This window comes from Phalacrocorax carbo, chromosome 8 (genome assembly GCF_963921805.1).
Source record: "Phalacrocorax carbo chromosome 8, bPhaCar2.1, whole genome shotgun sequence".
NCBI classification, from domain to species: Eukaryota; Metazoa; Chordata; class Aves; order Suliformes; family Phalacrocoracidae; genus Phalacrocorax; species Phalacrocorax carbo.
The window spans coordinates 14,520,726-14,537,359 of record NC_087520.1 but is presented as its reverse complement, the minus strand read 5'-3'; the positions used below and the strand labels follow the sequence as shown (position 1 = coordinate 14,537,359).

Genomic DNA, 16,634 nt, shown 5'->3' with positions numbered 1-16,634 from the left:
AGCAGCTGAGCTTCGGAAGAGCCAGATTTTCACACCGGTAAATAGCATTTACATGTTCTTTGGGCACTAATAGCATCACGCAGAAGCTGAAGAATACTACTGCAATAATTGAATATAACTGATGACGTTTCTGAGCTTTAAATGAAAAGTTTTAGGTGCAGCCAACCTCCTGGGAGGAAATTTTGTGTTCTTACACACAACATTGTCTACAGAGGTCTTGAAGCACCTGCACTTTGAAAACCTGCCTGTGTGTGAACAGGAAACAGGAGGAGGCATGTTTTGTTTTTAGCACCAGATCTTATTTTGCTGTCTGTGCTTCTGGCAAGTCTCAGCTCAACCCTTTTTCTTTTCTATTTTCCATGTTAGGATTACTTTGCCCATCTTCCACCAAGATGCGCCCAGCATAATTCGCAGCTCAGCAACGCTTTTGCAGTGTCCTGCAGCCATCCTCCCTACAAACTGCTAACAGGGGTCACAGGTCTAGTTTATAGGGATTTATTCCTGAAGCATCCTAATAATTAAGGCATTAGCTCCTTTTCTCCTGGGCAGTCCAGATCTGCCACCAGTGGTGGTATCTGAACACCTGGACTGGGGACAGCACAGCTGGTGGGGGAGGACAGTGCTCAGGAGGGGGACACAGCCCTCGTCTCAGTGACTGTGCCTTCTCCCAGCATCAGGACTGTCACATCAGCCTTTCCCTATGGTGACTGAGCAAACTGATGCTGAAATTCCCATCTGCCTCCCTGCCTCTGGGGAGAAAAAGGAGCGGTTTGGGACTGCAGCAGCCTAAAGGGGCACCATCCCTTCATCTGGTGGGGTAGGGGCCACACCAAGTGGGCTCCAGCACATGTGGGTGCTGGTGTTGGGGGGAATATATCTACTGGAACATGAGTGGTGGGTTAAATGTGGGGCACTTGGTGAGGTTGGCTTGTTCTGCAGATGGCTTGGGAGGCGATGGGGAGAAGAATATGTCTTGCAGGGGTCTTTGGGGAGCGCCCCAGTTCTCAGGCATAATATTTATGTCCTTTCCTTGGTGATATTTCAGTGTGGTTCTTCTGTTCCTTTCCATCCCTGAAAAGAAAAGGTATAAAAAAAGGGAGGTGGAATGATGGGACTCCCCGCAGAGGGAAGTAGCCTCCTCACCCAGTAGCAGGGCATGGGCTGGGAGATATCCGCTTCTCCATCCGCAGCTTTGCAGGCAGCAGGGAGTGGGAGAGCATCCCTCCAGGAGAGCCCATGTGCTGGCTTTGCTCAGCTGAGGAGGAAGTGAGAGCACAAAGCAGGGAAATGACTTGGCAAAGGTCACCTGGAGCTGGGGCTGAGCCCAGGAATAGCACCGGGTCTCCTGCCACCCCCTGCCATGGCCAAGCTGCACCGGCCCTTCCTCCCAGTGTGCTGAGCTGTGGCACTAACCTCCGCCAGGGCAAAACAGCTGGTCAGCACTGGAGTGGTTTTGCTTTTGCTGTTCATTGTGGCATTAAAATTTACCATAATAGAAGACAAGTGATGAAAGCCAGGAACACAGAGGGGAGGCAGGCAATGTGGAGCCTCAGCTGGGAAAATCAGAGCTGTGAGGGGAGGGATGGGAATAGGATGGCAATATGGGTGTGCCCAGCAAGGCTGGAAAGGCAGGAGGAGAGGGGCAAGGCGGGCACGGGACACCAATGGCAGTCGCAGGGCTGCTGGAGGCTGCCTGCTAGACATAGGGGACAAGATGAAGATGATGGGGCTGGTGGAATCAGATCACACCATGAGGATGCTCTGCTCTCCATAATGGCCAAGGAGACTTCTGCAGTGATCTTTCCTGTCCTGAGTGCCTTCAATCACCTTGAGACCCCAAGTAAGGTCCAGCCAGGGGTAACTGGGCCCTGCAGGCAGCCTGCTCCCCTACCTGCTTAGGAGGAGTACATGAAACAACTTCAGGCTGTGCTACCTATGCATGCACAGCTGGCCAGCAAGCGGGTGGTTCGGCTGTGCAGCCTCACGTAGGCTGCTTGAAGGCAGGGACTCAGGGTAAGCTGCTGAAATACAGAAAAGAAGGGATTTTGTGGTGCAAAATCAGTGCTGGGTGAGGATTGATGATGGGGAAATCAAAGCAAGAGCTGAGCTGGGGACAGGATACGTGCTAAGGCGGGGAGCTGGCCAGGACAGATGGACATAGGAGATGGGGAGAGGCCTGACAGGACACAAGTCGCATCTGCCAGAGCCTCCTTTCTCCCTGTGTGTCCACCTGGCTGCGTTTGATGTGGTGACTCTTCCAGAGATTCATTAGCTTATTTTGTTCTGTCCAGGTGAAAATGAAGCCATGACATAATCAAAAGCCATATGTTAGCAAAGGTGACATGGGCACATCGCCCTCAAAACCAGAAGCAAAAGGCAGAGCAAGGAGCAGGGATTAAGCGCTGGATTTAGACAAAATTAAAATCAACCAGAGTAAATCAGAAATCTAATGATGTAGGGAACAAGCCTTTGGGATGATGCAAGAGCAGAAGTCCGTCATCATCACTAGTCCTTGCAGATATCTCCCTAAAGCATGCAAGAGGCGTTGCAGATGGGTTAGGGACTGGCTGCAGGAATCACACCTTCTGTAAAATGCATTTTGCAGGTGGCAGCAGGCAGTGGTGATGGTCCCTGCAGGTTGGAAACCAAGGGCACTTCCACACCCCCCTCCCAGCTGGGAAGCATGCCGTCCCTCGAGCCCCCATCCTGCCGAGGCATTGTACCAGCCCGATCCTCCCTTTTCCTGTAGGTGGGGTTTCCATAGGAAACACGGCTGGTCCACCTCCTGGCCCTGGCCCGGTCGGCCGGACACTGCTCCCCAGCTGAAGCTGCGGCTGTGGCGGCTCCCTGAGGCTGAGCGTTTCAGCCCAGGGAGCAGCTGGCTCTCGTGGCTGTCCCCTGGTGATGGCGGGGCAAGGGACAACTGCTGGACTCACTTGCCATTTATCCTCCTTACCAACTGGTGGCTGGAGCCTGTGGGACTTGGAGATGGGAGAGGTTGCTGAGGACTTGCAATCACCGTAAGGACCATTTGGGTATGCAGCGGCAGGCGGGCAAGCCTGCAGCAGCGTGCTGGGGCAGCAGGGCGATGGGCTTCACCAGCAGCATGCTGCTGCTGAGCCGCTCCGCTCTCCACTTCCCAGCCTTGTGGTGGTACCTCTTCCTCTCCACTGATGCCCAGGAGGTGGCCATGTTCACAGTGCAATACCGGGTGTTTGAAGAAGTGCCGCTGGGAACGGTGATAGGGACTCTGGCTGAGCACTTTGAGAGGGGTGAGAGCGGCGAAACAGCAGATACCTTCCAGCTGATGGAGACCCCCGGGAGGTTCCCGCTGCACGTGGGGAGCGGGGATGGGATGCTCAGCACAGCTGGGCGGGTGGACAGGGAGCAGCTGTGCCGGCACAGTGATCCCTGCTGGGTCTCATTCGACGTGTTGGCTGCCCGAAACCTGGCTCTGATTCATGTGGAGGTTCAAGTGCTGGACATCAACGACAATGCGCCACGGTTCCCCACACCTGAGCTGGAGCTGGAGATGTCAGAGAGTGCATCCCTGCGGACACGGATCCCACTGGACCGAGCCCTGGATGCTGATGCTGGCCCCAACGCCCACTGCTCCTACACCCTCTCCCCCAGCGAGCACTTTGCTCTGGACGTCATCTCTGGCTCTGATGGGACTAGACACGCAGAGCTTGTTGTGGTTAAAGAAGTGGACCGGGAGCTGCACTCCTCCTTCGACCTTGTGCTGACAGCCACTGATCATGGGGAGCTGCCAAAATCAGGTACTGCTTTAATTAAAGTCATTGTCCTTGACTCTAATGATAACAGCCCCGTCTTTGCAGAGAGCTCTTTGACAGTAGAGGTTTGGGAGGATGCTCTGCCCGGGACCCTCCTTGTGACAGTCACGGCCACCGACCCTGACCAGGGCCCCAATGGGGAGATTGAGTACAGCCTGAGCAAGCATGCACCCCCAGAGGTGCTGAGCACTTTTGGGATCGATGCCAGCACAGGCAGCATCATCCTGAAGCACCCGCTGGACTATGAGGAAACCCACACCTATGAGCTGGATGTGCAAGCCCGGGACCTGGGTGCCAACCCCATCCCAGCACACTGCAAGATCCTGGTCAAAGTCCTGGATGTCAATGACAATGCTCCTGAGGTCCACATAACCTGGGCTACACGGGCGCCTGTGCTCTCTGAAGCCCTCCCCAAAGACAGCTTCGTGGCTCTTGTGACAGCCAGTGACCCCGATTCGGGAAGCAATGGGCAAGTGTATTGCTCTCTCAGTCAAGGGTATGAGCACTTCAGGCTGAAGAGGACCAACAGCCACAGCTATGTGTTGATGACCAATGCCACGCTGGACAGGGAGCTGCGTGCCGAGTACAACCTGACGTTGGTGGTGCAGGACCAGGGTGACCTCTCCTTGGCTGTGCTGAAGCACCTCACTATCTGCATCAGTGACATCAATGACAACGCCCCCTCCTTTGAGAAGGCTACCTACGAGGTTGCTGTCACTGAGAACAGTGAAGTACCTGCCTTCTTGCTCACTGTCCTTGCCACCGACCCTGACCTGGGTTTCAATGGGAAAATCACCTACAGGATCCTGGACTCCTCTGCTGCAGGGCTGTTCTCAATTGACCCCATCACTGGGGATGTTTTTGCCCTCCAAACTTTTGATTATGAGCAGGTGAGGAGCCTGGAGTTCCTGGTGACTGCAGAGGATGGTGGTCACCCCAAATTGGCGTCCAATGTCTCCATCAGGCTGGCTGTTCTTGACCAGAACGACAATGCACCCGTCATCACCACGCCAATGCTAGTGGAAGGTGCGGCCATGCTCTCTGTCCTGGTCAATGCAGAGACGGGGTGCTTCTGGGTGGTCACTGGGAATGGGAGCACCCAAGGGACTGCAGCAGTGACCAATGCAACACTTGTGTCATGTGCTGGCACTCCCTTCCTCTTCACCATCATGGCCAGGGATGTGGACTCTGGCATCAACGGGGCTCTCCGGTATGATCTGGTGGGTGGGGATGACGCAGGGCTTTTCATCCTGGACCCTTTCTTGGGGCAGGTCTTCCTCAATGCCAGCAATGCCAGCAGCCTTGCTGGTAGCGAGCGGGAGCTGGTGGTCCGGGTGAGCGATGAGGGGGATATCCCCCTGCACACCCTGGCTCGGGTCCGCATAGTTTTCCGGCATCATGGAGCATTCTCCAAAATCTCAGCCCAGGATCCCAGGTGGCTGAGTCCATCCATGGTGGCTGTTATCTGCCTGGCCGCTCTCCTGGGTGGGTGCCTTCTTCTTTTGGCTTTAACCCTGTCTTTGCGTAAGAAGGAGAAAAAGGACGGCATGGCCTACAACTGCAGGGAAGCGGAGGATGCCCGCAGGCAGCAGCAGCTCAAGAAGCCACACAGGCAGATACAGAAGACGGATATCCACCTTGTCCCACTGCTCCGGGGCCGGCCCCGGGAGGCTGAGCACCCCCACCCCTGCCAGGAGGATCTGCCCAGCACAGCCCGCCCTGCACCGGGGGGCACCCTGCAGGCTCCCCTCCACCTCACCCCCACTCTTTACAGGACCCTGAGAAATCAGAGGACCCAAAAGGACTCAGATGAGCAGCAAGGAACCTTCAACCTGCCCATCCTGCATCGCCGGCCCTGCCAGCCCCACAGACTGAAAAATTCTGCAAAAGATGCTGCGAGACCCCTGGATGCACCACTGCACTGCAAGAGCTTGGTGAAGCCACCACAGGGGCCCATGGGAGAGGCCCCACTGCCACCCAACCAGCCTGTGGGTACTGGGGAACCTGGGCAGCCCCAGCCCCACCAGCACATCCTCAGAAGCCTGGTCCGACTGTCGCTGGTGGCACTGGCAGAGCAGAGCCCCACTGGGGAGTTTGCAATGGAGTCGCCCCCGGTGCAGGTAGGAGCTCCCTGCCTGTTGCTGGAGGCATGGAGGCACCCCACCCCCCCCCGCCCGGCCCCCCAGTCCTTCCTTGCCCAGGCCTTGCACACCCTACCCTGGGGTGGTGGGAAAGTGCAACCTGATGGTCTTTAGTTGGTCTCTTCTCTCACCCTTGAGCAGAGGTGACCCAGCAGTAGGGGCTGGGTAGGATGAACGGCCGCCCACCACGAGCAGGGTCTCCCTGCACCCACCAGGATGCCTGGGAACTGGGGTGGAGGATAGCTGTCACACAGGGAAGGGGACAACCCCATGCTCACTTCTCTAGGGGAGCGTGCGGGCAGGGAAAGGCAGGCAGAGGCGAAGCAGGGGAAGCACTGGGGCCAGGTGGGCTGCCTGGCGCTGCTTGTTTTTCCCCCCCGCGTGGGGATGCTGAACCATCTGCAGAAGGAGGAAACGCTATAAAAAGGCTGGGGGGCTTGGAGGGGACGTCCTGGCAGGAAGCAGCTTGAGTGGCGATCGCTGGGGCTCAACAGGCTTTTCCTGCCTTACAGCAAATCTCCCAGCTGCTCTCCCTGCTGCACCAGGGCCAGTTCCAGCCCAAAACAAACCACAGGGGAAACAAGTACACGGCCAAGAATGGCAGCAGGTAAGGCTGGGTCTCAGCCCTTCCCTTCTCCATGTCCCATTCCCCTGTGTCTGTGCTGCCTCTGCTTCAGCACTACTGGCCCCAAGAGCCTCCAAGGGCAGGAGACACCAGGGCAGCAGACACACAGGGCAAAACCTCATCCCTGGTTTTGCTGACCTGAGACTGGGGAGGTAGGTCCTCCCTTCAGGGGATGGCTGCGCTCCTCTGGTCCTGGCTCCCTGTTGGTATCCAGTGCCCTCCTAGGGCTGCTCTTTGCCTCCTTCCATACCCACCTGAGCTCCCCCTGAGCAGCCACAAACCACCTGCCCATCCTTGCTGGGAGAACACTGATGTGTTCAAGTGTGATGGAAAGGTGCACTGTTGAGCACAGAGGGTCCAGGCTTTGTAGGCAGCAGCACAAGGACAAGCTTTCTCACAGTTCTGAGCACTATCTTAGAGATGCTGTTGCCTGTTGACATGAGTTCAGGGCATCTGTCCCTGGGCCAGGAGGCTAGCGACGGAGAGACCGTGCTGGCAGGGGTGGGAAGGACCGAGATATCCCAGCTGTGTGCTGAAGATGTTCCCAGAGACAAACTATATGGCATTATCTTTAAATTATGGTGTTGACATCTCCGGGTGAGTGCTCCCAAGGATGCCAAGGCTTCATCCCTGTCCTGCCCAGGACATCGGCACACATCTTTCTCCAGCTTTGTCGTTATCATCTCCATCTGCTGAGGACGGAGAGGGAAGGAGAGCTGCTCTGGGGCTGCTATGGCAGGATTGGGCTGCGTTGCTCCTCGCCCAGTCCTGCACATGGGCAGCTCCTCTGAATATACAGGGAAGATGCAGCAGCTATGTGTTTGCTCAGGATCTCCCTGCAGAAGGATTAAAAACCCTCCCAAGCAAGAAATGTAGAGCAGCTCCATGTATAGCCCAGCACCAGCTGGGGCCCAGTTTTCAGAAGGTCCATGGCACTCCTGATCCCACTGCTTTTGTTCATGTGGGTGTAGCTTGGTTTTTGTTTATTTTAAAACAAAACAACAAACCCCAAATTCATTAATTGGTGGGGACTGAAACAACTATGCCTTTGGTACCGTGAATGACACACTGAGAGGATGCCCACACCCCACCTCTGGGTCGTTTTATGGGGTATAATGGCAACCACCTTTAAAATAATTGGCGGGGCAGGGTCATGCTGAGGGTTGAAGTATGATTTGAGTGTTTTGACCCCCTTGCAGGGCTGCGGGGCTGGATGCTGACTGCCTGAGCACAAAGGACAGCGGGCATGGTGAGAGTGAGGCAGAGGACCGTGATTCGGAGAGTGGGTTTGAGCTCTCTGTGCAGCAGCTGGTAGGAGAGGAGCTGGAGACCCTCCTGGAGCCGCAGGCAGGTGAGGTGGCCTCCCTACTGGGACAATGCCAGGGCTGGTGGGGGGCTCCAGCAGTGGGATCTCTTCAAACAACACACTAACCCTATTCAGAAGATAAAACTGTCTGGCCTGCGGCAAGCCAGGGGACATCTTATCTCCCAGGGTGGCTATGACAGTGGCAGATGCTTGGGACAGCATACGTGGACCATCCTATGCTGTTGGTACTAGGCAGTTTACAGCAAAGGGACTTGCTAAGCTTCACGTTGGATTTTTTCACGTTTAACGATGCCTGGTAGGTCTTTCCCCTCATAGATGTGTCTGCTGTTGTTGAGCTGATTTGTGAGGTTGGCCTCTGTAGGGGTAAAGTCCAGTTTAACTATGCACTGTGTGAACACTCTCTTTCCCGTGCTGACCTGAGCCCATTTCATGGTCTCCTAGCCCAGAGTGAGAAAGGTGAAGTGTTGGCCTTGTCAAGCTCCTCCTGATGCCACTCTGAGCCCCATCAGGCACCTCTTTCCTATCAGGCTGAACTTGTCCAGTCTAGTCTCCTGTGACCAACCTATTACTAATTTTAGTGTAACGTTATTGAGATGTGGTGACCAGAATGTGTGTAGTGTTTAGGATAAATCCACACTGGTGGTGTAAGGAGGTCTTCTGGTTTGTTCTTCATTCCTCTCCTGCCCAATCTCCATGCTGAGCTCTGCTGCCAAACTGTTCAATGTGAATCCCAAATCCCTCCTCTCCATGGCGGGAGTCATCAATACATGACATGTCGTTTTCCACGACAATCAGATATCTAACAGCTGGTGACACAGATATCCACCAGCCACTTTCTGCTCATGGCACTAAGGGTTATTAGGTCCTTCAGCAACTTTGCTTTGATGTCATTGGGTGCTTTACTGGAATCAACACCAACGCCACCCACTTCACATCATTTATCACCATGTTGAACAGATACTCTGGGACTCCACTAATGACCTCCCTTTGTGGGGAAGATTATTCCTACCCTTGCTTCCCAACTTTTAACACACATTAGTCCCTGACAGAACCTGGCTGTTAATTCAGGGACAGCCTGGCTGGCACTCTTCCGCAAGCTCAGGTGTCTTCTGTCAACCAGGACTCTTCATCCACCTCTTTCAAAGACACCAACAAATTCAAAAAACGCAACTACCTGCCTTGCAAATGGCACATCAGTTCTTGTCTGAATAGCAGGTACTTGGCTATCTGTCAAATTTTGCATATAATGATTTCTAGGAATTTGCCTGCACTAGATTCACCTTCACATGCTTAAAAACTCATGTCACAATTTCTACTTTCCCTTCCTCCAATACCATATTCATTTGAAGCGGTAGTTAACGAACAGCAGTTAATAAACCAAGCAATTTCATATCCGAGTTCCTCTAGCACTCCAGGGTGAATACCATCTGGGCCATTTTCTACGTTCCTTTTATTGATTCATTCTAAAAATCTCTTCTACTGGCATTTCAATTTGAAAGAGTTGGGCTGACTCATGTCCTGTAGCAGAAATTTCATTGCGGAGCCTCTGCGCTCCCCCACAGCAAGAGGATCTCATTGAGGTTTGCTGCTGCAGTTGTTTTAATTCCAGAGCTGGGCATTTTCTGTGCTCTTGCTTAGAGGGAGAACCACACTGCTTCTGTCTGTTTACCTTCCTGCCCTTTTATTTTAGTAAAGAGCAAAAGAAGGAAAGGAAAGGCTGAGTGAAACAAAAGCTGCAACCTTCCTCAGATTTAAAGGTCCTGCAGCCAAGAGCAGGGAGCAAACAGGCTGCCCAGCTCCATCCCATGAGTGTACTGACACGCATTGGTCCCAGTAAAGGGACTGGAGGATCTGCTCAGCAGGTCCATTCCTGCCCAAACGGGTAGTATCCTAGAAAATCTGTGCTATGGCAAGGCATCTCCCATGCTTCTTGGATTTGACAGAAATAAACCCTTTTGCTGAATTACTAGAATGTGACAGTGAACACCAGTGGTGCATGCTGAGGCTATGCCAGTGTGGCTTCCTGCCTATGCAGTAGTGCTGGACATGACAAAAGAGGCTGCCCTGTTTCAGTGGTGAAAAACAACCTTAACCATGAGCCCAGACCTTCCTGAAAAGGCAACAGACAGCAGACAACAGAGCTGCCGGACTCCTTCCTTCTCTCCCAAACACAAACAGAGAAGTGGACTTGCATCCTGAGAGAGGGAGGAAGGAAGCGTTGCTTGTGCTCAGGAGTATCGTAACAGCTGGCTGAGGCTGTCTGGGCCTTTGTGCTATTTGCAGCAGCGGGGAACTGCACGGGTAATCTGTCCCAGGCAGCTATCTGGTTGTTTATGCTGTAAGCATCGAGATGCTGAGAGTTCAGCCTGCAGCATCTATTAACACCTATCCCCTACCAGTGAAACACAGTGCTTGCAGCAGCATCAAAGAGATATAGCTTTAATGATTATAAAAACAATCCCCACTCCCAAAACACCATTAAAATAAGGTAGTAAAGAGTTACCGGTCAAATTAAACATACCTAATTATAAGGTTTCATGGTCACAGGACCATCAGTCCACTAAGTCTTGGCTCTCCCCACGGCAAGCAGACTACTGTTGTACTCTGCTCCAGAGCTGAAGCATCAAAATATTCAGGGAATGCAGTGGCTTCTTGCAGACTGAGGAAGAGAGAACTGTGGATGTTTTAGCAAAAACATGGCACTTCAGCATGCTTGGGAGATCGCTTAAGCAACAGTCACTGAGACTGCAACAAAAAACTGAGATTGCAGAAAGAAATCCTGGAAGTTAAGCAATAGAAAGGAATTTTGGGCTTCTGCTGAAACAAAATCTAGAGTGATGTACCTGCCCTTCTCTCCTTACCAGGTTTGAATCCCAGCCCTCACTCCCATCCCAGGACACAGTGGTTTGTCAGAGAAAAAGGACTAATTAGTTGGCTGAGGAAGGAGACTTGTCTCAGTGATTGACTAGCCACTGACTGAGGACTGCATGTCCCAGGTTCTGGCAGGATATCGATTATCTTCTAGAAACAGCTTGATAAATGCATTAAGAAGGGGGACCCTCCTTTCAGAGGTCACTTTATAAGACAGGGCCACATAATTATTATAATGACACCAGCTCTTCCCATCTGATTGGGACTGTTGTGTTTCGTTACCAGACACCAGTTATTTGTTTTGCTGCTCTCTGACTCAAAGTGTTTCACAAACCTGGCAGTCACTTTGAACCTCCCAGTGGTTCTAGGTTACACTTTGGAAATGAAGCGATGCAGGGCTGGAAGGCAGCACCTGTGTACCACATCACAGAGTCTTGTTTACCAACTGCAAAGCTCTACCTTAAATAACAAGAATCCCCGTTTCCTGTCCTGCAGTCTGATGAGGAAGCTATTCTAGGCTCCCCCTGCTATGGGGCCTTCCTTTAATTTCCAGTATATGTTTATTTGTGGACAGTTATAATCACTTCTTCTTTTGCCAACACTATTTTAAGCATAAAGATTTCCTTCGTCGGTTCTTATCTCATCAAAATGGCGACACGTTGCAGTCAGATCCCCAGTGAGCATTTGCTTCCTTAGGCTAAGCTAAGCTACCTCTTGGGGTCTCCATCATGTAAGCCTGGACTCACTTCTGTTTTCATCTCAGTAGTTTTCTCTGCACTTCTGTCATTTCAGATCCTCTTTCCTATGCACGGATAATCAGATTTATATGTAATACTCCTAACCAGGTCTCGCCAGACCTAGTAACAATACCACGGATATGTCTTTGTGCCAACAGGGAATATCTTGACCAACATATTGTATGATACAATTTTCCCATTTCGGGGCAGAATCACATTACTGGTACACTAACAAGCCTGCAGCCAGCACCCACACCAGGTTCCCACTGCCCCTCACCTGCTTCCAATTGATGAACAGCTACTTTGTATCTCATTTTTTTGGTTACTATTCTTCAACCATCCAGCTGTGCATTTTATAATCCAGAATTTCATTCTACTTCTGTTATTATTGTTTTCACAATAACCCATTTCTTTTTTGTCTTGATATGCCTACTTAGGAGCAAATTCCCACCCTAGAGTGACCCTTAAGGGAAGTCCACTGGTGACCTTTGCATCCAATACTTCCCCCTTGAAAGCTTTCCATTGTCATCTCCCTTTTAGCCAGTCCTAAACCCTCACTTTCTCTGGCTTTGCTGACAATTTAGTGAAGTGCCACTTGAGGCTGCAACAAATGAGAAAGCAAAGTAATCCTAATGGTTATTATATTAAAATACAAAACAACCCAGTAGTTTTAAACCACTTCTAGTTTGTTTGGTATTTTTAAGCTGCTGGTTTGAACAATGCTGCTGGTAGCTTATCTCTAGACCTGTTTACAATCAGTCCTCTCAGCTGATTTCAGGAAGTCTCCTCATTTCTCATTTTTATTTTTTTTGCCTCCTCTCCTGTGATCTCCTCTACTCCACATCTCACCAACAGTTCTTGTTTTCACTCCCCCCAGAGCTGGCCCTCAAGAGGCTGACGGCTGCTGACCCAGCGTGGGTGGCTCGGCTCTCCTTGCCGCTCACCAGTAGTTATAAGGACAATGTCTTCTCCCCTGACTCTCTGCATTCACCTCAGGATGAGGAAGCTGCAAGGCAGGAGAAGCCAAGGACCTTTGAGACCTTCGGCAAAGGAGCCGGGGCTGACTCAAATGCCACTGGAACAAGACTGGCCAGCACCTTCCTTTCAGAAATGAGCACCCTCTTTGAAATGATTTTGTCCCAGAAGGTCCAAGTCCACGATGAAACAGGCTCGGGTCTTCTGCGGCAGCTGTCGGCACATGGGAAGAGCCTTGGACTGGAAGATCATGCTCCTGTTCTGTAGGCAGCTTGGCAGCTGTGATAAGGAGACAAGAGTCAGACAGAGCTTCTTTCTGCATTTAGGGTGCACGTGTGTGCTTTAACAGGGTCACTGTATCATCCACATCTAGACTGATCATGCCAGATAGATTTCTTCCTTTGCCTCACCCCATCAAATCTCTCTATGACTGATTTCACCTCATTTAGTTCCCTTCTACCTGCCTGCCCTTGCCCTCCTAGCTTTCCTCCTCTTCCACCCTCATCTTTCACCTTACCATCACACTCAAGTCACACAACAGCAGGAGGGCCCCTTTCCCCCCAGGGCAGGCTGATTGAGGGGAAGGGTTGTGAGATTAACCACAAGCACAACAGACAGCTACATCCATGTGATTATAGACTGTGCACCACAGAAGATAAAATATTGCAGTCAAGGACTTTGCAACATGCTGCAGAGTTGGACTCCAGGATCTCAGTTCTTATTTAAATAAAACTGTTTTTTTCTAACACTACCATCTCTGGAACAAGGTGCACTATAGGTGACATAATGATGTACCTGCAGAAAGCCTGAAATGGCAACTCAAAGGGAGATCTGCCTACTGTCTCCCACTGATCCTTTCAGCTTTTATGGTTCTACTACTGTGAACTTGGCATTTCGTAAAACGCCTCAAAATCAGCACCTTCTGCTCTGGCATCTCTGCTATTGGTTGCACTAGATGCCCACAATTTCCTTCTCCATGCTCTCTTTTGAGGCCATTGGATTTTGGAGTGTAGTCCTTGCCCAGACGCAGACAACAGATGGCTGGAGTCTGCCAAAGGTAACCTGGGAAAAGGGAAGCGTGAAAACAGTGTTTTGAAATATTCAGTCACAAGCTTCAGCCATATTACAGGTTTTCACTTTGATCTGTATGTATGTGAGCTATAAGACAGTTTTAGGATAACAGCATGTGTAGGAAAACTAAGATACAGATATTAGTAATGGAGGAAGAAGCACACAGGTGGGGGGATTTGCACTCACACAGAATGGAAAGACAACAGTGGCGTAAGCATCTGGAGTGCATTTGTAGGTTTATGCACCGGTGCATAGATGGGACAGAAGTGCTTCTGGTTCGTGCACACATAGGACACTCTTCTGTACCATAGTTTGTGCCGTCCAACTATGATACAAAACACCAGAACAAATTTGGGGCATGCTGACAAAGTGGTTGTATAGGTGAGAGGAGAGTCATGCTGTGGGAATAAGGGTAAGCCACTGCATCCACTACTAGCAAGGCACAACATAGTTGCTTGCTGAGTGACAACAAAAGTGAGGCTTAGAAGAGACTGCCAGCCTCCCCTCCAGCAGAGTGCAGGGCCAGCAGTGCTTTATACACACTGCTTTCTTTCCTTCCCCACCTTTACGTTAGAAATACTGCACTGACTTCTCCACAGATACAGCAGTTCACAACACAGGCTTCTCCAAAGCTAATCTGCTCATGGTGGGGCTGTCGCATCAGGTGTCTTTGAGTGATATTTTTGGTTTTCATTTTACTGTTAAGTTGAAAAAGAACAGGCAGCAAGACCCAGCAGACATGATCCTGGAGCATCTCAAGGGTATCTTACCTGTGTTCCTTTTCCATGCACCTCGAGGTGACAGTACCCTGCTTTTAGTGTGTACACACAAAAGCCACAGCAGTAGACAAGCAGAGATAATTTAAAGCACAGTAAATGAGAAAGTTACCCCTCTCTGTTGCTCTTGGGACCAAATTGCAAAAGGAACAGAGTAAGATTTCCCCAGGTAGACTCTTTAATGTCCAAAATATCCACTGCTGTATTTGGAGTCTCCAAAGTGCTTTACAGATGATCCCATCTCTGGCAACAAACTACACTGATGGGTTTGCCCCAGCCTGGTTATACTGCCGCACTGCTAAATGTCTTGCTGCTTTGTTTCACAAACAAAACAAGATCTTGCACCAAAGCAATGACAGTGAGCCAAATTATAACTGAGATGCAGCTGTGCAAACCACAAGGGAGGCATATCTGTGATTGTGAGGAGATGCAGCCCTATGGGATTCCTCTGCATCTTGGGAACGGACACTGAGGACAAACACACAGCACAACCTCACATCTTCCTCTGGGAAGTTACTTTGATGTGCCCGTCAAAGGACAAACTTCACACAAAAATACATTATAATAAGAAGATTAAAAAGGAGACAAATTCCCCTCTTGGTTCAATTTCCTGATTCTGTGAACTGCTTTCAACCGCCCCCAACCCTCACCCCCGTCCTGTCCTGACCGATGCGTAAGCATGCTGTAGATTACCACAGAATAGGAAATCCACCCGAGGAATTTCCTGCTAATTGTATCCTGCTTGATAAAGGAAATGGTCTAAGAAAGTTTGGTCTGAGCAGAAGGAGAGACCAGACGAAGAACAATCAGATGTGTTGAGCTCTGGCTGTGCCCCTCCCTTGCTGAACGGGGACCACAGCAAGTTCAGGATGGGGCCATTGCCTTTGTTTTTTCAGAGCATGATCTACACAAAGCACCAGAGCACCATGGCTACAGGAAGCTGGACAGTTTGTACAGATGCCCTTGAACCAGTTTAAACTGGTGTGGATAAACTTCTTTTTCCGGATTCAGCTGCCCCAGTGGAAGAAATTAGCATACCAGCTGCTTGCCGCTGTCTGCCTGACAGTGGTTACTGCCCACTGGGAGCATCCCTTATCCACTTCAGTGAAAATGAGCTAGCGTGCTTAGCAAACATGTACAATATAAGTTTTGAAGAAAACCTTGCTCATTGTGACTCAAAGGGGTGTACCCATGGAGGCAGCTCACTGCCAGAGCTGAAGGAATAGTAACTGGGGACCAGAGGGCACTGACAACAGTGCAGGATGGCTGAGGACAGTTGTTACTTTCACCAGTTCAGGTTGATCCATAAGCCATATCCCACAAAAACCTGTGCCCCAATAATCAGAATTCACTCTCTTGCTTGCATAGGTTTGAAAGAGGATTAAACTGCCACAACAGCAAAGTAGAGACAAGCCCATATTGTGCTGGTAGCAGAACCACCGTGGGAACAGCTAGCCTTGAAGTGAGATCAAGAAGGTGCAGGCCAGGCCCGTCATAGAGTTAGCTGCCAACATCACCATGTAGAGGCTTGTAAACCGCACTGGGTGACTGTGTGCAACATGTTCAGGGCTACTGGAATTATAGCCCCAAATCATACCACCGTGGCATGGTGGAATTCTATACATAGCTCAATACGGAAATCTAGGAGCATAAGAAAGGTCCTTGTATTGGAAGATAGAGCCAGATGACATGGTGGCATAGGAGATATCACAAGGTTTATTCTCAAAACCCTGGTATTTAAAAATGGCTCCTATTCCGTTAGCAGAAAGCTTTCTCTTTCCATTCACTGCTAGCCTACTTCCAGCCCTACACAGACTAGGAAGGGATGCCTTCCCTTCTGCCTGTTTTACTTACCGACTACTCTAACAACAGCAGTGGTGGGGCTCCAAGCACTGCAGTTCCAGCGGTGTTGCCCTGTTTCCGAGAGCACGGCTCCATCCTGCACTGCCAAGCATCATCATGTGGAGTCCGTCTGCGCTCCAAGAGTGGGGCAGGGTGAGGGCAGATTGTCTTGGCTGGCTGGCATGGAGGCCTGCAGGCACATGGTCAGTAGCCCAGAAACAGGGGCTAGAGGAAGAGGCTCTTATTCCGGAAGGGAATGGATGTTTTATTTGCACATCTGAAAGTACATTAAAACAAGATGTTAATGATGGATCATACTATGGGAACAGCTTCTCCACTTCAGCTCGACTGGAAATAGCTGGAAAGAAGTGAAAAATCTGAAAAGGAAAAGCGCTCCCTTCCCTTCAGTAAAAAGGACTCCTTTTTGCCACGGCCCTGCACGACCCCTCCTCTGGCAATAAAGGCCCCGCTTTTA

The 16,634-nt window shown here is 50.9% G+C and overlaps 2 protein-coding genes across 4 annotated transcripts in view; one reads left to right on the top strand and one right to left on the bottom strand.

The window, feature by feature from the left end:
* The first annotated feature begins 2,757 nt into the window (after window positions 1–2,757).
* On the top strand, window positions 2,758–13,221 carry PCDH12 (protocadherin 12). The gene is made up of 4 exons (XM_064458857.1): window positions 2,758–5,914; window positions 6,448–6,542; window positions 7,760–7,911; window positions 12,373–13,221. The coding sequence occupies exons 1-4, from the start codon at window positions 3,038–3,040 to the stop codon at window positions 12,735–12,737; spliced, it is 3,489 nt and encodes a 1,162-aa protein (XP_064314927.1). The 5' UTR covers window positions 2,758–3,037; the 3' UTR covers window positions 12,738–13,221.
* The window catches only part of DELE1 (DAP3 binding cell death enhancer 1), a 22,596-nt gene continuing 16,272 nt past the window's right edge, over window positions 10,311–16,634 (bottom strand). For all 3 annotated transcript variants that reach the window (XM_064458860.1, XM_064458859.1, XM_064458858.1), the window contains 2 exons: window positions 16,172–16,436; window positions 10,311–12,749 (listed from right to left, as the gene is read on the bottom strand). In XM_064458860.1, coding sequence (XP_064314930.1) covers window positions 16,180–16,436 — 257 coding nt within the window. In that variant the 3' untranslated portion in view covers window positions 10,311–12,749; window positions 16,172–16,179. The remainder of the gene's footprint in view (window positions 12,750–16,171; window positions 16,437–16,634) is intronic.